The sequence below is a fragment of the Ranitomeya variabilis genome, chromosome 3, assembly GCF_051348905.1.
Source record: "Ranitomeya variabilis isolate aRanVar5 chromosome 3, aRanVar5.hap1, whole genome shotgun sequence".
Taxonomy (NCBI): Eukaryota; Metazoa; Chordata; class Amphibia; order Anura; family Dendrobatidae; genus Ranitomeya; species Ranitomeya variabilis.
This window is the reverse complement of record NC_135234.1, coordinates 670,596,173-670,619,850: the sequence shown is the minus strand read 5'-3', so window position 1 is coordinate 670,619,850 and position 23,678 is coordinate 670,596,173. Positions and strand designations below refer to the sequence as shown.

The 23,678-nt window shown below is 40.1% G+C and overlaps 1 protein-coding gene across 5 annotated transcripts in view; it reads right to left on the bottom strand.

Annotated features, from left to right (window-relative positions):
• Positions 1 to 1,061: 1,061 nt before the first annotated feature.
• ZNF385A (zinc finger protein 385A) overlaps positions 1,062 to 23,678 on the bottom strand; it is a 240,422-nt gene continuing 217,805 nt past the window's right edge. For all 5 annotated transcript variants that reach the window (XM_077297924.1, XM_077297923.1, XM_077297925.1 and 2 more), the window contains 4 exons: positions 9,586 to 9,864; positions 9,288 to 9,466; positions 7,104 to 7,199; positions 1,062 to 5,264 (listed from right to left, as the gene is read on the bottom strand). In XM_077297924.1, the coding sequence (XP_077154039.1) occupies positions 5,040 to 5,264; positions 7,104 to 7,199; positions 9,288 to 9,466; positions 9,586 to 9,864 (779 nt within the window). In that variant the 3' untranslated portion in view covers positions 1,062 to 5,039. The remainder of the gene's footprint in view (positions 5,265 to 7,103; positions 7,200 to 9,287; positions 9,467 to 9,585; positions 9,865 to 23,678) is intronic.

The following is a 23,678-nucleotide window of genomic DNA, read 5'->3' as shown; positions in this document are numbered from 1 at the left end:
GAGGTAAAGAGACTGCAACCTGGTGTCCTCGTTATTTACCGCGACCTGCACCCCACAACTGCACCGCTACATCGCTACCATTATAACATCACTTATTGCACCGGACGTCCCCCACTGACGGACAGGGCCACGGACCGGGTCTAGCTACCGTGACAACCCCAGGACTGAGACCTAGAGGCCCGGCTCCGGGTACCCCGCGGCCCTGCGGCGGTGTGGGGGCGCTCCACTTCCAGCACCTTGTTGAATCTATGCCATGAAGAATTGAGGCAGTTCTGAAGGCAAAAGGGGGTCCAACCCGTTACTAGCATGGTGTACCTAATAAAGTGGCCGGTGAGTGTATATATATATATATATATATATATATATATATATATATATATATATATATATATTATATACACACATACAAATCTCTTTATACTCATGTAGGTGTCTTTTATTTTATTAGATGAGTCCTTAAAAATTGCTTGTATAAAAGTTGGGAAAGAGAATAGTAAAATCCTACTTTTCGCTATTCTACAAATAAATACAGTATAGAGGCACTAAAATATAAATCACAACATTTCAATTATTCTGCATGTAGGACTTGATGATTACTCTTCATGCTCTGGATAATGTCTCGAGGATCGGTTGTGAATATTTGGCTGCAAATAGCACAATAAGAAGGCGTGCACTGCCACAAGGGATTATCTTGACATTGAAGCATGAAAACTATAATCTTAACCCTGATCAGAAAAAAATATAAGGCTTCACTTAATTACTAAGCAAGTGCTGCAGATTTCTCTACACAACTGCATAGAAGAGAAAAAGATTACTGCACCAGGTACTGGATTATGGAGGGCGGACGGAGTGACCTCACACATCATAACATTTTAATATGAGTTGGACTCATTGCCAAATACACTCGGCAATACACCCGTTTCCTCATTGGGGGTTTCTTGCTCCACAAACTTGGCCGAAGCAGTAAGGTGTCCACCATAGCAACAAAACACTGCATAATATTATAGCAAAAGCTGCTGTCTTGGTTATGTTACGTCTTATAAGAAGGGAACGAGGCAAGATTTGTTTACAAAAAGGAAGACATGTTTTATTTCGGTTTGTCAGTAAGATGCCAGGAGCCTGCAGTGTGGCACAAGACGGTAGCTATGGGTGCAGCTTGCCGAGGGGTCATAGCAGTGAGCAACTGTACATCAAGTCGTAGGGTTGCCCTGTTATTACTGACATTGGACAAGATCCTGAGTGCCTCCTTGTGCCAGCCAGCACAGATATATTATTGCAATGTCCGCTTCTGTTGGATAAGAAGCTTTGTGGATAGCTAGGCAGGTTGCTTAATACTGATTCTATCGTCAGGTTGCACACCACAGCAATGCTTTTTCGCTTCCGCCCCACACGACAGCTTCCTAAGGTCATCAATGAAAACAGTGTGTGCTCATATGCAAAAATGTGTCGCAGAATAGACAAGCATCTCTACTCGCCATGCTGCTAAGAGCAATACATGTATATACCAAGCCCTGGAAGATTCCAGCAGTGAAGTGCTAAATTACATATGACCGGATCAAGGACATACATTAGGAGTTATTTACAACCTCTAAACACAGTGCAAACCAGGGCTGGATATATGTTACTTGATGCTGCATGCAAAAATATAACTGATTTACCAAGATTTAGGCAAGACATTTAGTGTTCTGGTGTGAACAGTCGTCTTATATGAGTTAAGTAGGTAGCCGCCTAGTCAAAAGAAAAGAGAGCACCATATGACCAGTATGGAAATGAGCAAAGAGTACACTCATCTCCCTTATATGCTAACTTTTCAGGCCATTGAAAAGTCTTGTATCAGAAGTGCTTGTATTTGTCTTTGTACCTACTACATATGATTTCCATTCTGGAATGAAATCCAATATATTCCCCGAAAGAGGATATCAAGGAAAAAAATGATGTGTATATTTTTGCACTGTACCTACAAGCTGTAAATGACCCCATTACACCAATAGTAACGTGGATATAAATTAATATTAATGTAAAAATGAATACACAATATAACAATTTGTAAAATAAACCCAACTAGAGTCAATAACCATAAATGGAATAACTTGAAACTTTTTGGCCGCAATGCAAAGTCGCCAGCTGTAGCCCCACATATCATGGATCTTTAACACTACTGGTCTTCTCATAAAGGCCAAATGTTCTTTTTTGGACCACCAGAAGCCTAGGGCCTAGCACCAACTATAGTTATGCCCATGCAGGTACCGACTAACGGTGGGTAAGTGTCTGTGGCTACTACAGCGCTTCTTAACTACCGACGTAGGGCTTGGGGACAATGACTGAAAAAATACTTGGGTAGTTGAATTTACTCAAGTTGGGTCCATTTTGTAAATGTTATACATTTTCAAAGGTTTTACTTAACAATAACTACTGGTGCTATCTTTCAGGATGAACAAGGGTTGGTAAGTCGAAGGCTTGCATAAAAGAAAGCCATTGTTGCTAGAGTTTTAAGGTACATACTGTTGTTCCATGATTACAGATGAATGAAAATAAGTCCTCCCAAGTGATTTCAAATCTGTATGTCCCAAGGAAAGTGTGACTTCATTATTAGACTAAATTCATCTCCAAAATGTGGGTCACAGTGAGTGATTACATGCAAGCTGGGTGGGTGAATACAATGTACACATAAACTTTTGGAAAGCGTGACCAGAGCTTCTTGTTGAATCAAAACTAAGAGCTGAACACAAATAAACTACTTAGAATTTATTAAGACAGCTATTTCATTTGTATACATTTTTCCAGGGTTGCTATGATTGCATGATGGTTTTGAAATTGTGAGCTCTTTGGCTTCTTCATAGCTGCACTTCAACGCTCATCCAATGGCTTCCTCTTGTCCCTATATTATTGCTACGTCACTCTGTTTAATGCTAATTGCTTACGAGCAGCTTATCAATGCGTGCTTGCTTATTATACATATCATTTAGGAGGGTTTTTTTTTTTAAGACTAATGCCATGGTTCCACATTTCCTGCTGCTTATATTCACTTGCACAAGCAGCTGGGAGGTGGAGGACATAAATGTAACAAGACAAAAAAATACATATGTAGCACAAAAACAATTGCATAGTCTTTAGGAAGAATTCATCTATCAAATAAATAAAACGATTGTCAAAGTACAAGAGCCTCTTTCGTAGACGACAAACAGTTTGTGCAAGTAGCTTCAAAAGTGGTTAATGTACCTCGTTCTATAAGCATGTATACGGGGCAGAAACAAAAGGGTGCTTGCTCTCGTCTACTATCTAAAACATAAGGCAGGAATTTTTTTTTCTGCTATAAGGGTCATAACAAGGTAAGATGAGTGAGTTATGGTCCAATGCTTTCCTCACTATGGGAAAGTGCTATACCACGTTTTATATTATCCATATGGTTTCATTCAAGAACAAATATTAAAACTCCCTTTTTTTACTATCTACAATGTATTCATTTGGGGAAACAATTCTGAATATAGACGAAACCCATGGCACAGCCTCATGTGACCTGGAGATATAGCATATGATACTGCCTACAGGATACAGGAAAAAAAGGTGTTTTATGTATATACTGGGTGTATAAATATATATATACATATATATACACACATAGACATTTATATAGATAGATATACATATGTATATCTATCTGTCTATACAGCATACTTATAAAACTCCCTTTTTGCTGTATCCGCTGTATAGAAAAATCATCTGAACATAAGCCAAAATCCCACTATTTTGGCATACATTGGACACATTAGACTATGTAGCATGGTTTGGCATATATTTTGTAAAAACGTTCTAATATACACCCTGATTGTGGGAAAAACGAAGTGTAAACATGGCCTTAAACACATGTTCTAGTTTGGTGAAGGTGCCCTATTTGTGCCCAACTCCAAAGTACAATGGATTTAACCCATTAGAAAAACTTCTATTTTTTTGTTAATGTAGAAGCAATAAAAATATCTCTATATAAAGAAATTGCTCTAGCTGTGATTTGTTCCCGTATGGGGCACAATGAAATAAAGAGAAAAAAAAGAGTTCAAAGCAAGTTCAGGCAACATGTGACTCTTCAGCTGGTGGGGAACATAATGTTCCAGCATCCCCGGCCTATTAGATGGTAATGGGCTATGCTTGTCATTCCAATGCAACTAGGCAAGAACATGTTACCTATTTATCTCTGGTGTAGAAAGACTGCACTACCGAGAATGTCTGAGTTGGACAAATCCAAATTTATGGCTGTTTTCTTCATTGTAGACACCCTGTGGTCCAAGTGGGAACTGCATAGGAAAATCTCACATTTACTGTATATAGATGACGTTTTTTTCCCCCAGTGGTTGAAGTACACTCAAATTCATCAAAGTACTAAAAACATAATGTGACATTGTGATTGTAAATCAAGAACATATGCTCTTCCCTGAAGTTATTGAAAAAAACATCTAACTGTAAAATTCTAAACTTATACTATAAGTGTATGACTAGATTAGGCTGTTAAAAAAGCACATGGACGGTCAGACGTCATTACTGACTTTCTTCCCCCTTTTTGCAAAAGAAAGAGCTTCTTTAATCACAGCAGCATCAATACACCCCTCATACACTCCAGAAATCATTTATATGACACCCAGTGTTTCCGCTCAGTCACAGTCCACTGAGTTATTTAGGTTGATCCACCCAGGACCCCCAAAAATGCCAAAACTATTGCTATTCCCAGCTGTGCGTCCATTTATCCCAAGTCACCGTTCCCTAAAATAGACCCTGAGCCACCTGTCTCTTTCTAATGGCGGGTTTATTCACTGTTCTCAGCTCATATCTTAGTAATACCCTTCAGAAATTCAAAGAGGTTCTTTTGCTGCTTATGTCCTGGGCAAGCAGTGACCATGAGTTTACAGAATGTTCCAGTTTCTATATAGTTCTGAGGGAAGGGAAGATACTGAGCAAGAGGCAGCTGGTTAACTCCTGCCATGGTTTTCTTAGTGCAGGCTCAAGTTCCAGTGGATTAGTATTATATTGTAAAGGTAGAGAGATTCTCCTCAATAAGGGGAGAAAAGTATTGTCCCATGTGCAGTTCTGATGGGTCCTGGAGCTGGTCGTAGTAAGTGGTGTGTCAATGGTGGAGCCTGTAGAAGCGGAGGGTTTGCAGCAGGACGTAGACTCAATGGTGAGGACACAGCAGCAGCCATAGCAACTGCCAGAGGACTGGGGAGAAGACCTGCAGATAATGTCTTTGAGAGGTCCTTAGAGAACATCAGACTGGTCTAAAAAGAGAGCAAAGATGGGTACATGTGAATATTACTTCTTTTAAATAGATACCGTATAAACTCTGACAATCAAATAGATTTCCATTTATTGCAGCCACAAAAATAGAATTGTTTATGGATGATATTGACAATTTTGATTAATTATTTGCTTCAACCCCTTCACTCAAGAAACGTCATAGGGCTCAGATAATTGAGGCACCTTGATGTACCAATATATCAATTAAGTAGATTACATGAGCATTGCCATTGTGCTCACTGGTGGGATCATGGTTGTGATACACAGCATTTCCCATCAGTTTGCCTATATAGTGCTGCCATCAAACCTTAAAAAGCTGAATTGGTTCTAAAAACCCAAAATAACTTATTACTAGTTGTCCTTCTATTTTTGCATGGTATCAAATTCTGTAAATTCTTATTTATGACCTATACTACGTTAAACATGATCTTTCTGGTTTATTTGAAAAGTAGCAGAATTACAACAAAAAGCTACCAGGTTGGGGTCTTTCACACATTATTTTTTTTTGTTATGTGTTCTGTCCTTTTATTTAGTGGATAGCGCAAGGACCCATTAGAACCAATGTGTTTTCTCACAATATCTCATATGTCATCCATGTGCTACTCAAGTGCTATCCATTTTTCATTGTGTAGTTGGTAACAGACACTTTTTTTTAGAAAAACAAAATGGTTCACGGAGATTGAAAAAACTGATTGAAAAAATCGATCCAGCACACTGAAAGAAGAACAGTGCTTTTTTCATGTACCTTAAAAAAACTGATGTATGAAACTAGTTTTATAGTGAGCAGTATAAGGAGGAAAGGTGGCTTAGAACAATGTCTTATAATGCCAATGTGTGTCCTTCAGAGTTTCAGGCAAGCAGGTGACAGCCTCTATGGGCAATGACTGCCATTGATGGTTGTCATATGCAGGGTTAGACTAAGTCAAAAGAAGATCAAAGTATCCTCCACTGGGCTCAAGTTCATGATTTATGAACTAAATCAGTGTTTCTCAATGGTAAAACGGCAAGGAATCCAAATACCAAGGCAAAAAAATGCCACCGTGACTATAGGGAGCCAATGAAGTCAATACTGAATGGATGGCTATTTTCCTTGATGTGATCAATCAAAATAACTTGCTAGGCCCTATGTACCATAATCTGCCACTCTCCCCATAACATGTTACTTGTCTGTTAAAGTAAAATAATTCTTAATCAGCTGAATAGAAAAGTAAATTAATTTCAAAGAGGGTTATCCAGGATGGCTGCTAATTAGAGATGAGCAAATCTCATCATCTAATTTTTTTGTGATTCGCATTCCTTGAAATTCAACAAAATTGTGACCAACAGTTTTGCTGAATTGTAGAAAGCAATGATTAAAAAATATTTACCTCACCATTCATCTGTCCCACCGCTACAGTCCGGCGCATGGTGCTCCACGTATTTTCTTCTCTAATCTTTGATCCAGATATCATGACCACGTGTGTAATGAGAACATGACACACGGTGTCTGACACTTAGTCAACACCTCAGGCAGCTTGCATCGTGACATCATGGTGCAAATCGTTAATTAAGATCATGAAAAAAGAAATGGAGATGTCTGAAGCCAACTTGGTGCCAGTAGTGAGTGGTGAGGTAAGTATTTTTTATCACCATGTTTATTATGTGCTGCAATCTGGAGAAACCCAAGAACTTAATAAGGAAGATTCAATTTGCATCGGTAACTTTGAAGCAAATAAAATTTCCTGGTCAAATTTGAACAAATTCATGAATTTAAATTTTGACAGGCTTGCTCATCACTGCTGCCAAGGTATCTTCACTTTGTCAGCTTTAAAAACACATACCGTAAGCTCCTGCAGGGTTTGCTGCTTCTTGTGCCTACTCAGTAGAGGGTTAGGCTTCCCTGATACCCCATCACGATGTCTACGGCTTGAGATGTGCTGAGACAGAAATAGAAAAGGGTTTATTTTTATACAGCAAACTAGACTTTTACAGAATATCTGTGATATAAATGTTTAGAATTGTTTTCTACAGATTCACAGTCAAAGATCTAGGTTCTAAATTTAACAATTTGCAATAACTAAATAAACATGTCAATCCAACATATTGTTTCCAGATGAGAACGTCTTTATTTCACAATTTCTCTAAAAATCCAACCAAATATTACATACCAAAAATCTATTTCTTTTTATCTAGCTTTCATCTAATCTTTATTACTTAAAGGCAAAACTGAAAATTGAAAGTAATATAGATAATTGTTCTAACTTTGCAATCTGTATTTCAAACGTGATATTTGCGTCTTTCCCTTTATTCTGCTCTTTGTGTTGCTGATTTCTCTTTCCTAATTCACTAGTAGGATGTTGTTGCCATTGTCATACTATGGATACCTTAGAGCAATCACCAACTTCTAGTTACTGCCTCTATATGAAAAGGTTCATCATTATATTTTATGAGAAGGAAAAATGCAGTCACTTCTAGACATTTTTTCAATAAATATCAAGGTTGGCCCATTACTTTGTTCAAGTTTTTAATTTTGGCCCTCTGTGTATTTGAGTTTGACATCTGTGATCTAGAGGCAAAAACCCCTTGAGACAAATGCTATTTATTTATTTATTATAAATTAGGGGAAAAAATCTTTCGTGACTTCAGATCTGGCAATTAGACTAGTTAATTGGATCAAGGTCTCATCTGAAAAATCTTGTACCTATTACCTGTAATGCTATATTTTTCAAGAAAAGCATCCAAGCACTCCTTGTATTTGTATCGTCCCTTCATATATTTGTTGTTTTTTATGTTCCATATGCAAGTAATCATAGCTAGCCTTTGCTCTTTCTTCTCTCCCTCAGCAAAACAAAGAAAGTAATAATAATAATTTTATCTCTATAGTGCCGACATATTCCGCAGCACTTTACATTTTAAAAACCTAAAAAGTAAATGGTTTCATTAATTTAAAGGGGTTATTCATAAATATTTTATTTTTCTCTTATGTGCCTAAGAACCAACTGCGGTCTCGGCTCGGATGGCCCCACCCAGCGATTATTCACCTACTGGTGATGTCACATCGACAGAGCAGCTGCTTCTCTTCAGCTTTGCTCTGCTGACCGGACGTGACTACTGATATCATGCTGATTGACAGTAGGCAATAACTGTGAGGAGGTTGTTGTCAATCAGCATGATATCATCAGTTACACCCCATTGACAGAGCGGATTGCAAGAGGAAGAGCTGCTCTGCGGACATAAGTGCAAGAATCGCAGGAGTGGTCTGTGATTGATCGGACCCGATGCGGGGCAGAACAAACAGGTACCTGCCTATCAGTTCTTAGCCACATGGAAAAAAAATATCCCCGATAACTCCTTTAAGTTTGCTTCTTCTCTCCCTCACATTGATGCCTGAAAAAATGAATACACCATAGAGATACAGGAAAAATAAATATCTTTGTACCATGTTAGCCACTGAATAGAAAAATATTAAAATCTGAGAGTCCTCAGTGGATGATACCTTGAAAAGGTGTCAACCACTGAGGACTCTCCTTTTAATATTTTTCTATACCCCATAGATATTTTTCAATTTTTAAAATTCTAAATGAGAAATTAAACCTTAGCTGCATTTACACTGAGAGATTATTGCTCTTGAGAACACATTTTACCATAATCTTGCAATGTAAATAGGCTGCTGATCACCCAATGAACGAGCAAAACTCCCACTCATCAGGTGAAATGAGGTTTTGTGCAGTGCAATAGATCATCACTCTTGACAGTGCATCATTCTGTGTAAACAGGGCTTGCACTGCTGGGAACATTGTTAGCCTATGCGCACTGAACGATCTGTTATAGATCACGCATAAATCATGCACATGATTACAGTGGTCTGTGTAAACTGACTATTAAAGACCGATTGGCGGTTTACCGATCTAGTGGTCGTTGTTGTCGCTGGACAGTCCATGCCAATGGACCTTACACACTGCACTATATAAGCTTAAAGATTTAAAAAAAAAAAAATCACAAAAAAATATAGTAAATATATTTACCTGCTTGAGCTGCCCTTCAGAGGTGACTCTGACATTACAGATCTCACAGTGAAAAGTTCTTTCCTGGGTGTTTGCATCGATAGATCCACTTGACCCATTTGTCAGCCCTCCAAGTCGTGGATAAGCCTTTATCGGACCAAGGCCACTTCGAGCTTCAAGGATAGTTTTGTGCTTTGTACCTAATATAAATAATAAAACTTGTATTGGAATTCAATAGATATAAAAAACAACAGATCCTTATTCATACTGAGGACCACATTGCTTGACATCATCATGTCTCTTAGTTTCAGATACTAACCTTTGTTATGGGCCTCCAGTTGTGACAAGGAGTTTACTGATACTTTGCAGAGGGCACAATACAGTAACTTCTTGGTTCTGTCTTCATCGTTCTCTGTAGTATTTCCACTTGTTCCACCATTTCCAGGAGTGGTAGAAGAAAGTGATTTTGTGTCATCAACGGGTGCCTCAGATGAGGGCTGTGAATACTCAGATACTGCTGAAACATTGTTTTCATGTGTGATCATAGTCTCTGGACTATCTGCAGCAAGTAACTCCGTATTGTCCATCCCTTGTTGTTCTAATAAAGAGAAGGATAAAAGTCAACAATGTCTTGCAATTAATCTTTTTGAACCCATTTTAACAAGCTGGCTAACAAATTGTTAATAGGGTCAAAAACTGTAAAGTTAAAAAGGTTATCCAGGACTTTGGGGTTTGTTGACTATGAACTTACTAGTAGGTAGTTATTTATTTTATTCATTTATATGGCACCATTCATTCCAGAGCGCTTTACGGATATCGTCATCAATGTACCCACTGGGGCTCACAATCAAATTTCTCTATCAGTATGTCTTCAGAGTGTGGGAGGAAACCGGAGAACTCGGAGGAAACCCACACAAATATAGGAAGAACATACAAACACTTTGCAGATGTCCTTAGCGGGATTTGAACCAAGGATCCAATCGCTGCAAGTCTACAGTGCTAACAATTTAGCCAACTTGCCTTTTCTGCCCTGCAACAATCTGTTCTGGCCACAAGTGGTTACCGACCACTCCAGCCAGTGATTCTCCTGCTTCTGGTGACATCATGTTGATAAAGCAGCTGCTTCTCTTCTGCTCTGCTTTGTCAATGGGATGTCACTGCCGATGTCATGCTGATTGACAGGCAGCTCCGTGCTGCGTTAGATTGAGCTAGCTGTCAATCAACATGACATCCGCAGTGACGCCCCATCAACAGAGCAGCAGATGTGAAAGAGCTGCTTTGTTAACGTGAGGTCAAATGAAGCCGAAGGATCACCGCCTGAGCAGGTAGAGATCGTTGCAGGGCAGAAGAGGTAAGTAGTTGGCAACAACTTGCCAGTAACATCTTAGCCTTGTTCCCAAAAGACTCCAAACTCCAAGATAACCCCTTTATTAGAAATATCTGCAAATCTTTGAGGCTCAGTAAGTTGTTTTCTTATTACCAAAGAATACCTACTAATGAGTTATGAAAGGATCCATTGCTTTGGTAAATATAGTTTAGATTAATTGAAGACAAAGGGAAAAAAACAAGCCAAAAAGAGAGCAAATCAGAAATTCTGCTCTTATTGGTTTCAGTACAATATGAGGCTTCTGGAGGCATATTTGTCACTAAAATATTCATTGTTGCAACAGCGATAAATATTTTTAATGCATGCAATTTTTTACCTAGTCTTCGCAGATTTTAACATTGATAGATTGTTTTCACATTTCAAAAGACATGAAAAAGCTATATAATATATATACGTATATAAATCTATCGATAGATAGATAAATGTCTATATATATATATATATATATATATATATATATATATAATTTTTTTTTTATAAGGAACTCCCCTTGATAAACAAAGAATTCTAAGTGTGTTATGCCAGGGGTCCCCAATCTGTGACTAGGGAGCCACATGTGGCTCGCAGGCCCAAGAAGTGTGGCTCACAACTGTCTGGCAGCTTGGTGCATTAGCACCAGGTCTAGCAAAGCAGTTAAAGAGAAGATCTCCAGTTGGTTAATAATAATAATAATAATCTTTATTTTTATATAGCGCTAACATATTCTGCAGCGCTTTACAATTTTGCACACATTATCATCGCTGTCCCCGATGGGGCTCACAATCTAAATTCCCTATCAGTATGTCTTTGGAATGTGGGAGGAAACCAGAGTACCCGGAGGAAACCCATGCAAACATGGAGAGAACATACAAACTCTTTGCAGATGTTGTCCTGAGTGGGATTAGAACCCAGGACTCCAGCGCTGCAATGCTAACCACTGCGCCACCGTGCTGCCCATAGTTATTTTTATGAATAGCCCTGCATGGAAGAGCAAGCCTAGATTTGCAATTACATGTGGGGATATTGTTAGAGGGGAGCTTGAAGCTTGATGCAATAGTGTGAGTGTGCTTGATACAATAATACCAAATGAGGGCAGAGTTGGAACACTTGTAATTACACAACTTATATGGGGGGCTGCACAAGGTCTTTGTGTGCTTTCTGTGGAAAAGCTTTGGCTTTCATCATATGGGTAATTAGTGTCACTACTGGGGAGGGCGTCATTGGATGTGGCTCAAGACTATCTCTCGGAGTTGAATGTGGCTCTCCTCTCTAGATAAGAAAGGTTGGAGAACGTTGTCATTGGCAAAGCACATTCCGCGTCTTACCACATGCGTGGCCTATTTATATTATAAAGTCATATCACATGGAAACACAAAAAAGGAAATGTATTAAAGCAAGGAAATATTAAGTAAGACACAGACAAAGGCTTGTAGGGAATATCTATCGAAGCCTGGTGTGATGACCGTTGCCAATTTCACTCAGGAACAGGTTCCCCTCTTCGAACATTGTAGATGTGCAGTGTTCATGTGTCTGTTCTGTCCCTACATAGTTCTTTGTTCTTCTGACTGTACTATTTTAAGAGAAATCCAATATAGAGAAGTTGGATCTGCTGGCAGCCAAAACATTCTCCTTATTTTAGAAAAGTGTTTGGTCTTGGTTTTATTTTTTAACAAATCTGTGAGAAAAAGATTAATAACTATCATGAATGAGTTCAGTGGAAATCTGGGGGACGACTCCTGAGAAGAACGATCCCAGGACAGATTTCATTAATTAAATAAGACATTACGATGGTGTTGAGGACGGTTTTCGTACGGAGAGTGAGACAGTGATTGTGTTTATTTTTGTTGCTATGTGACTAACTGAGTCTGGTTCCAAGCCTCTTGGCTACAATCATGGGGCGTGTATGTTTTTTATGGATGTAGCGAAAAAGCCAAAATTGAGTGAGTGCTCGAGGCAAAGAAATGTTATATTAAACCCAACAGAATAATGTATGACCACAGTATTTATACCTTTGGGGAATTGCTGTGTCTTATGACATCCTGATAATTGGCATTGTACATCATTTTCTATAGGTGAAAGTGAATTTCTAAAGCAAAAAAAAAACCTCAATTACAGGTTGTGTAATCCATTTGATGAGGAATGACTGGATGGCAGGGCTTCTTTTATCATGGTTTTGTAATATAAAGTAAAGGCATGGCTGTAATGGTGCTGTAAAACGGATTACATTGATAGTTTTGGAGAATAAATCCACTTTGTGGTTCTTCTTTAATCACCATTTGAAGTATTCTGCTAATTAGATTTCGGTGCACAGGGGCCGGACTGTGCACCGGGTCTTCCCCTCCCGGTCTGTGATTCCCTCGCCCCCTCCGCCTGCCTCCAGTCTGTGAATGACCACCCCTCCTCTGTTTGAGATCTCAGCAATGACCCATCATCCACAGACCAGAGGCAGGTGGAGGGGGTCAAGGAATCTCAGACAAGGAGGAGAAGACCCAGTGCACAGTCCGGCCCCTGTGCACTGAAACCTAATTAACAGAAAACTTCAAATGGTGATTAAAAAAGAACAACAAAGTGGATTTTTTCATCAAATCTACAGAAGAAGACCAACGTGATTATTTCATGCTACAGTCCTCCTCAGCAGCGGAAATACCCCTCAATTCTCATATTTTAGTGGAGAGTGAGGAATGGAGGAAGATGTTTGCATTCATTATCGTATATATTATCCGTGCAGCTGTGCAAACATTATCTCCATGATTGCATAATAAGGTCTTCTGCTACTTAGCCGACATGGTCAGTCTGTCAGTTAGAGAAATGAAATGGTCTTTCACCATATGTGCAAAAGTCTAGCAAAAAGTAAGAGCCTGATAAGCAGAACCATGTGAGTGCACACAGTGCTGAGAAATGCTATGAACATCATGGCCACTTACGTATAATGAGCCAACATATTACAGCGTTCACTAGAAAAACAAGAAAATGACAGCGGTGATTTATTCCAGCATTGGAAGCAAGGGCTGTCCTCCTCTAAGGAAACTTTCCAGGTTACAAAACTCTGGTAAAAATAGCATCATCTCAACTTAGAAAAAAAGAAACCTTGCTCTCAAAGCATTTTTATTGTTTGATATATTGGCTATTTTTTGCTCTGGTTTTCAAACAGGACAATTTGATATATCGGTTCCCAGTATGTGTTAAGGCACAAAAGACATGGTGAAAAGAAATCACACTGCGAGACTTCAATGTGTAAGGGTGGATCTGAAAAATAGAGAGGGCGTGCTGTGACCAGAATGGGTTTCCTAAATCTGCATCCAACCCTAACACTATGAGTTGCCTCTCGCTGAGCTCATCTCCTCCATCGTGACATTTACGGGCAGAAAACCAGGTTTGTATGACGACAAAAGAAAGTTCAGAACTAATGGATCATTCAGCATCTGGCTAATGTCAGGGTGCAGTCTACTTTCCAAAAATAAAAGGCACAAGGAAAGCCAAGCAGTAATAATCCAACTAAAATACAACTCACTTCATACCAGGGGAACGATATAAGATATTAACTAAAAGATGAATTAACTTATAAAAATAAAAGATGTTGGGAAGTTAACAGCAAAGTCTGCATTGATAGATTCATCTTAATTTTCATCAATCAAACAATCAATCAATCAAATACAGTTTTCATAGGCACCAAGAGAGACATGGCCTTGTGTCTAAAGAAATTACACACTGGATCACTTAGTTATATCACTCAACAGGATTTAAAGGGGCGACTTAATCTTGGCAGCTTTTAGGACCTATTATCAGAAAATTGTTTAAATCAAGTTTTTGTATTAAATGCATTTTTTAAATGTTTTGTGATGCTGTTGTTTTTACATATCACACTGCATTAAAAAAAAAGAATTAGAAATTGTGCAAGGTTTATACAATCCACTGGAGTATTCTAGACTTATACTTCCTATTCTTTCAGGAAATTTTATTGAACATTAGGAGCATCTTTTATATTGACGCATCTAATGAGCGTTTGCTAAAGTCATTGTGAAAGGAAGAGGAGAAGGGCCAGCTGTGGCATCAACTGTTGTGAATGGTGGATCCTGTGTTAACAGCTGTATATACAGTGGCTTGCAAAAGTAGTCACCCCCTTGGCATTATTCATGTTTTGCTACCTCACAACCCGGAATTTTCCTGTTTTTTTTTTTTAGGGTTGCATCAGTTCATGTAAAGAACATGCCTACAACTGTGAACATTTGTTTTTCTCTTTATTGTAAAGCAAACAACAAACAGGACAAAATATTTGAAAACTTCAGTGTGCATAACTATACACCCCCCTAAAATCAGTACTTTGAAAAGCCTAGTTTTACGGTAATTACAGCTTTGGATAAGTCTCTACATAAGCCTTCCTCATCTTGCCACTAGGATTTTTGGTAAGGCAAAACTGCTCCAGCTCCTTCAAGTTAGATGATTTCCTCGGGCGAACAGCAATCTTCAAGTCTGACCACAGATTTTCAATTGGATTAAGGTCTGGGCTTTGACTAGGCCACACCAAAACATTTACGCATTTCCCCTTAAACCATTTGCATGTTCCTTTAGCAGTATGCTTTGGGTCATTGTCTTGTTGAAAGTTGAACCTCTGTCCCAGTTTAAAATCACTGAAAGATTGAAACAGGTTTTGATCAAGAATATCCCTGTATTTCACACCATCCATCTTCCCCTCCACTCGGAACATTTTCCCTGCTCCTGCTGCTGAAAAACACCCCCACATCTTGATGCTGCCACCAACATGTTTCACTGTGTGGATGATGTTCTTGGGGTGATGAGCTGAGTTGGTTTGGCACCAAACATAGCTTTTACCTTGGCGGCCAAAAAGTTCAATTTTGGTCTTATCTGACCACAGCACATTCTTCCATACATTTGGAGAGTCTCCCACATCTATTTTGTCAAACTCAAAACAAGCCTTATAATTTTAGCTGTAAGTAAAGGCTTTTTTCTCCCCACTCTTTCATAAAGGTCACCTCTCTGGAGTGTACGGCTTATTCTGGTTGTATGGACAGATACTCCAGTCTCTGCTTGGGAACTCTGCTGCTCCTTCAGGGTTACCTTTGGTCTCTGTGCTGCCTCACTGATTAATGCCCTCCTCGCCTGGGCTGAGAGTTTTGGTGGGCAGCTCTCTCTTGGCAGGTTTGTTGTGGTACCATTTTTTTTCTATTTCATAATAATGGATTTGATGGTTCTCTGGGGGATCATGAGATATTGAGATTTTTTTTTAATAACTCAACCCTGACTTGTACTTCTCAACAACTTTGACCCTGACTTGTTTGGAGAGCTCCTTGGTCTTCATGGTGTTTGGTTAGTGGTGGCTCTTGCTTAATGGTCTTGCAGCCTCTGTGACCTTTCAGACAAGGTGTATAGATACTGACTGACCATGTGACATTAGATTGCACACAGATGGACTTTCTTTCATTAAGCACAGTGACTTATGAAGGTAATTGCTTGTACCAGAAAATGTTAATGGCATCCTAACAAAAGGGGTGAATACATATGCACATTGCACATGCCAATTATTAGGTATTCGATCCCATAAATTTAATTTTCGCCTATATTTTTCTCACTTCACGTCACTAACTTAGATTATTTAGAGCTGATGCATCACACACAAATCGGATTACAAAAACATTTAAACATAGGTTGTAATGTACCAAAATAGGTAAAAAAAACCAAGGGGGTGAATACTTTTTCAAGCTACTGTAGAGGTGTTACCTGTCATTGTAATATTTTTATGAATGTTTTTAATACAAAAAAACAGATTTAATCAACAGGTAATTTTCAGATGATACGTTATTTATTTTACTCACTTATATAACACCATCACACTCCACAGCATTTTACAGAAATCATCATCGCTGTCCCCATTGGGGCTCACAATCTAAATTCCCTATCATTATGTTTTTGGAATATGGGAGGAAACCGGAGAACCTGGAGGAAACCCACACGAACATGGGAAGAAAACACAAACTCCTTGTAGATGTTGTTCTTGGTGGAACTTGGTGGAACTTGAACCAAGGACCCCAGTGCTGCAAAGCAACAGTGCTAACCACTGAGCCGCCGTGCTGCTCGTGTTTCATTTTCTATTGTTCATGTGCTTGGTTATTAGTTGAAAGCATGCGCACTGGATTCTAAATGATGAGGACATGGATAAAACCATGGATGTAAGTATGGGTCCAGTGATAGGTGGACTGACCTTCAGGAATTGACATAGCATAGATGTGAGGAGAGAGACGCATGACTACCGCGGAGAGGACTATTAATGGGTAGATCAACATAGCAGGAACATGGCAGAAATCAAACTAAAAATGAATTAGTAATAATTGTAAAATGTAATAATTTCATATCATATATTTAATTACTTGCATTTCTAACCAAATGGCCAAGCTCTCCCAAGAAATCTTTCCTCACCGCCCAGCTATTGTAGACATAACACAATGATGGCGTCATGTTGGGATGAGGTAAGTGGTCTTTTCTTTTTCTCTCTGTGAAACAAAATACCTAGATAACGGTTTCATTTCTTACTTCCTAGCATTCCGGTTGAGGAACTATTCAATAAACAGCAGATCTTCATTAATATTATGGCCCTGGATGTTTCTTACGGTAGTGAAACAGGAAAATATAACAGGTCTTTACTGTGGCTAAGGCTACTTTCACACTAGCTAGGCAAAGTTGCCTGCAGGATGCGTTTTTTCTCCATAGACTTGCATTAGCGATGCATTGCGACGTATGGCCACACGTCGCATCCGGATGGCGGACCGTCGGCACAAAAAAAGTTCCATGTAACTTTTTTTGTGCGTCACGTCCGCCATTTTCGACCGCGCATGTGTGGCCGAAACTCCGCCCCCTCCTCCCTGGACATTACAATGGGGCGTTGAAAAACTGCATCCGCTGCCCCCGTTGTGCATTTATTTCACAACGTGCGTTGGTACGTCGGGCCGACGCATGGCGACGGCCCCGTACCGACGCTAGTGTGAAAGTAGCCTAAACGAGACATGGGACCTTAACTCAAATCTATGGTTTTCATTGGTCAAATACACTAAAATTTAAAGGGCCACTGTCCCCCCCCTCCAGCCGTTATAAACTAAAAGAGCCACCTTGTGCAGCAGTAATGCTGCAGTCTAACAAGGTGGCTCTTTTAGTTTTTGATTCATTTATTACCTCAATAAAGCGTTTTAAAAATTGGCCACAAATACCAGATATTGTATCTGGAGGCGGTCCGAATCGTCCTCTATGAATCTCCCAACTGCCGTCACTCTTCTCTTCAGGGGCGATGGTCGCCGCCCCCTTCGCGCTGTTGCTTCTTAAATCCGGCGCCTGCGCTGTGCGTGCCTGCCTGGGGCCCGCACTGTGTTATTCATTATGCACAGTGCGGGGCTGGGGTTCCTGGGCATGCGCACTGCGCTTGTCAGACGCTCCCCCGGTCCCCCGCCTTCCAGCATTGCCGGAATATACAGGTTTCATTGCCGACGTTTTGAACAGCCACAAAGAACAACGCTGGAAGGCGGGGGAGCGGGGGAGCGTCTGACAAGCGCAGTGCGCATGCCCAGGAACCCCAGCCCCGCACTGTGCATAATGAATAACAGCGCAGGCGCCGGATTTAAGAAGCAACAGCGCGAAGGGGGCGGCGACCATCGCCCCTGAAGAGAAGAGTGACGGCCGTTGGGAGATTCATAGAGGACGATTCGGACCGCCTCCAGATACAATATCTGGTATTTGTGGCCAATTTTTAAAACGCTTTATTGAGGTAATAAATGAATCAAAAACTAAAAGAGCCACCTTGTTAGACTGCAGCATTACTGCTGCACAAGGTGGCTCTTTTAGTTTATAACGGCTGGAGGGGGGTGACAGTGGCCCTTTAAAGGGTATACAGTACATAAAAAAGGTCTTAACAAAGTAGAGTCAATTAAAATTCCATTTTAGATGGCAAATGGAAGAGATTTTTCCAGGTGGAGAACACAGTTACTGCTGTAATCATGAGTAATGATGGTAAGAATGCAGCAGGCAGGGTCAGACACAGGAGCAAGGAAGTTCTGTGTGAGACACAAAACTATATTTATGGCGAAAAAATGCTGCCCTGGAAGCACAAGAAATATTGCACCTGGAATGTCAACCCCATGTGCTCGGAGGCATCAGGGACATTAGACAGATTTTTGTATCTTTTCAGAATAATCATTCAATGGGAGAATGAGGAAAGGGAAAGCCTAAAAGCAACAAATAAACAAGAATTAGGAGATTGTTAGAGCACAAAGCATACACTGTGCAAACCTCTTGGCTCAGCAAATCACCCATATGTGCTGAAACAATTACCCCTCTCTGCGTACACTCACGGCTGACCTAGAAAGTTTTATTATAAAGAGAAATGGGAAACACCTTACAGTGTATCTCTAAGGGCACATGACCGTAAACATCAGAAGAGTTGTACCTGTGGTTTGGACGGATAGCACTCTTCCCCATGTTATTTTTTCCTCATATCAAGATGATCCAAAGAAAAAACCATAGCATGCATTATTTGGCTCCGAGAATCAGATGGCACCTGCCCATTCAACTCTATGGGTCTGATTTTCACAGACTGACAATACAGAGAAAATGGAGAAACTTTTTTATTCCTCCACCTACAAGAAAATAGGGTCAAACTCTGGTCAAACTCTGGTCTCAGTGTGATTAGGATAATTGGACTGATTTTCTCGGATGACCATAGCCTTATAGTTACGAAGAAAGCCTTCTGATATGTCACATATCTTTAATGGTCAGCTTTTTTACTGGTTATGTGGAGATTTTAAATGTTTTCTTATGGGGCTAAGAACTTACAGGAAGGTAGTTACTAAATACCGTACCTGCCTGTTTTACCTGGCAGCGATCTCTACCACCTCAGAGCAGTCACAGACCGCTCCTGTCAGCGATTCTGTGGCTTCCATTGACATTATGTTGACAGAGCAGCTTCTTCTCTTTTGGTTTGCTCTGTTGACACCTGTGGCACCTCTGATGTCTTGCTGATTGACATCCAGCTCACCGCAGTTAGGCAGCGGGGAGCTGGCTTTTAATCAGCATGACGTCCCCTCAACAGAGCAGTAGAGGAAGATCTGTTCTCCTGACGTAACATTAAATGAAGCAGCAGAATCGCTGGGAGGAGCAGTCCGTGACCATTTTGAGCCTGCAGGGTATTGCCGTCGGGTAGAACAGGAAGATTGTTAGCAACTAGCTGCCTACAAGTTCTTAGCACCATAGTAAAAAAAACCCACAAAATTTCCAAATAACCCCTTTAACAATGAGCACCAAACCCTCTGTTCTACCCCAAACATACCGTATTAAAAATCTTGGCAACCCACAACTGTCGTTATGAAACCAAGTAATACGCACTAGTAAGCCTTTGAAATAACATCTCATGTCAGCCATATGTTGGGAAATGTGTCCTGAACCTCAAGATGAGGGATTGGAATTCAACAAGCTGATTGTCAAAGGTTTATAATAAGTGCAAATGCACAAAGCAAACTTTCCCTGCAGATTTCCTGCAGCAGAACCACACTGAAAATGGCACAAAAAAAGCATCAAATTTCTTGTGTGCTGCATGTGGAATTCAAAATCCAGAATATTTGGTTTGAAAAATTGATATGGTTTGAGTACGATTTTATGCACATCTGTATCTGCCACAATCTCTTCAGCAGATTCCATCATATTTGCAGAGAAAATCAGAGTACTACACTGTACTCATTTTTATTTTGTCAGATGACGTACACCATGATGTACCTGAAGGACACCATTATGGATCAGTGGCTTCTGTTGGGTGCTGTTAGTGTCTTTGAAGTGACATATCCATTTTTGTTTTTCTGTTCAGAAAGGGTAATGGATATGTGAACATGGCCTAAGCAGACTTGTATGAATATTATGATAACATTTATTAACACAGTCCATCGCAGCCAACCTGGTGTACAACTCATCAGAGTCATCACGTCTTGGTCCTACTGGCAGAATCTCAGTCACCTTTATGGTACTGAGACATTGCACCACATGGCTAAGACATCGGAACTTGTTTTCTAATCCCGTATTGAATAAAAAGAAACTTATATGCCTCAGGTCTCACTACTGACTTTGAATTTGTAAAAAAATATTAGCCAATGAAACCAAAGACCAAGTCGTACTGACTGCATGTGGCTCCAGTCCTTACTGGCCATCTGCGCTGGCCCCTAAGTTATCGCAATCTCAGTTGGAAGGGATTGCAACCGTTCCAGCCATCTAAAAAAATGTAATAGATTTTGGCTGCCTTTCGTTTTGTTGGCGAACGCGCCGTACTCTAGGAATCCTACAGAGTAGTATTACTGCAATAGTTAACAATGAAGTACAGTATATCCTGTATCCTTGTGCCACCTAGAGACATACCAGCCTGGCAAAATTTCTCACCAGGACACAATCAAAATGGGTGTATGGTTTGGGAAGCACGTCAATTCTTCATAGTCATCATCCAAAGTTATATATTATCTCTAGTTCTGGAATAGTAGTAAATTAGAACAGCAGAACTTCTTGGAATAAATATGGGGCTATCCTGAGTAGAAGAGGCCAAGAGCTCATGTGGAAGCCAGGTATTCGCCTTATTGTTAGAAATTGGCAATTTACGAGTCTATGCGCCCAACTGATGCCAATATATTACGTAATGATATGATGCAGCAATGTGAACCGATACACAGATCTAGAAACACAAGAACATCATTTCTACCTCCAGGATTTTCTGTTGCCTGTTTTAGGACGAGATGCAGAAATGATTCTTCGGTTATAACATGTTTTATGGTCTTCAGCTTATTGACCATTAGAGGGAATGTTGCAGAACGTGTCTGGAGTGCTTGGCAGGCTTCATCGCCATTCAGAGTGAATGTCATAAAACAGTTTGGAAGAGACATGGCCTCAGCGGCACGCAAGAGTGTCCCAGCTTTCCACACATTTACCGAATGATCCAAGGAGTTCTTCATTTTCTGTTATGTCATTATACAGCCATATGTCCTTGATATAAACCGCTCCAGTATGCAATTCCTGCCACCACTAGACTTCATTGCATATGGCCCGTTACTGCTATAAGCTTGTACACAAGATCTCATAACGCAAGTAAATGGCTAATTTCGCTTAAGGCTTGAATATGAATGATGCATTAACTTCATATAAAGAGACAAACCTCATCACCGACAAGTAGGCCCAATGAGATCCATATGTTCAGTGAGAGCACCAAGGGACACGTTCCTTCACTTTGAGGGATAGAAGGATGGCTAGAGGGGTGTAATGCTTTTAGTGAATAGGATTCCCAGGGAATTTATCCAAAAATTGATAAGTGGCCCCAGCTGGAGGAATAATTACACATTTAACTCTTTTAAGCATAGGCAAATACGCCTTTCCTGTTGTCTTGAGGCCAAAGCTAAACATATCAGTGCACCTCACAGCCCAGAACAGATTGTAGGAATTATATTACATAGAAAAGGACCATTTTAAAGCAAAGTCAGAATCTTGAGCCAACTACGGAGATGTCAACTGTGTTTGAGATCCTGCTGTCAGTTCTTTATGCCAATCTTCTTTGGAACCAACCTGATGACCTACAGGAGAGGTCCATAATACTGAATGAGGCATGCTGCATGGCACATCCTCCACGCTAGGTTTATGCAAGGTGAAGATGATGTCATATCCAAGGCATCATGAACATTTGGCTCTAGTACACAGAACCAATTGCCAGATGATTTTAGCACTTGACAGTAAATCTGAATTAGTTCTGGCTGGAAGTACCTAATGCCAGACCCTCAACAGGAAAGCGCTTTCTCAAACAAACAGGAGCAATTATCGGAGAAGCCATGGATCAGTTTTTGCTTAGTGTTTTATATTATAATATAGAAAGTTTGTAAGTGGAACATTAACAAGATAAATATTGTAAATATTGTACCATCGTGATGTGTCACAGGTCAGAAGATCCATGTGAGCAGATGCCAAATTGATGGATCTATTCTCCACCGCTGCTATGAGATGAGCTAAATAACTACTAGGATTGATGTTTCCACATTTTAGGTTCTGTACCATTTATTCACCTTTAGGGATGAGCGGACCGTAACTGAAACTTTAGCTGAACTTAAACCAGAACCTGAACCCCATTGAAAACAATGGAGATCCAAATTTTGGATCTGGAAAATGTGTCTCTCTTCTCTGTCTCCCTCCCTCTCTCTCCCACCTCCGGACATCCCACGAACTCTGAACATTGAAAGAAGCCCGTGTTCAGAGTTTAGCACCGGATACTAATTGTCTGGTACAAACCCCAAACTTTTAAGTTTGGGTTCACTCATCTCTATTCACCTTTTCTATAGAGATATATTGTTTAAATAGTAATTATTTTTATATAATGCTTATTAAATGCATGATTGGAGAGTCAGGTTTGTTTCTCCTTACATTGACTTTGCACTCTCCACAAGGAGAAATTTTACCCCTTAAGGGAATCTGTCACAAGATTTTTGCTACCTCACCTGAGAGCAGCACAATGTAGGTAAAGAGACCCAGATTCCAGCGATGTATCACTTAGTTTTCTGGGTGCAGCGGTTTTGACACAATCAGAGTTTTTAGATGTAGCAGAGCTCAGAAAGTAAATTCCGACGCCCACCAGGCTCTCTATGTATATTGTCTATTGACAGTGAGCTGTTTATGAGAGGAGAATGTGTGGATGAACCAGGGATCACAGGAGCTGTAGTCCAGATAGTGATAATCTCCTGGCGATAAAAAATTAATTGTATTCTTACAGCAGCACACATCCTAATAAGTGACACATCCCTGAAATATGTATCTCTGCCCGTAACTCATGCTGTCCTCAGATTATATAGAAAAAAACCTGCTGACAAATTCCCTTTGAACCATCTGTCAGAGGCCTCTCACCTAGCCGGAAGAGCTCTCCTGCTTTGCACTGATGAGGAGCAAACTTTCCTAAACACATATCTGTAAATGGAGTGTCTGGTTTGGATTCTTATCCTTAGTCATGTGGAAAGGCCCTTCAAAGGGTAGAATAGTGACAC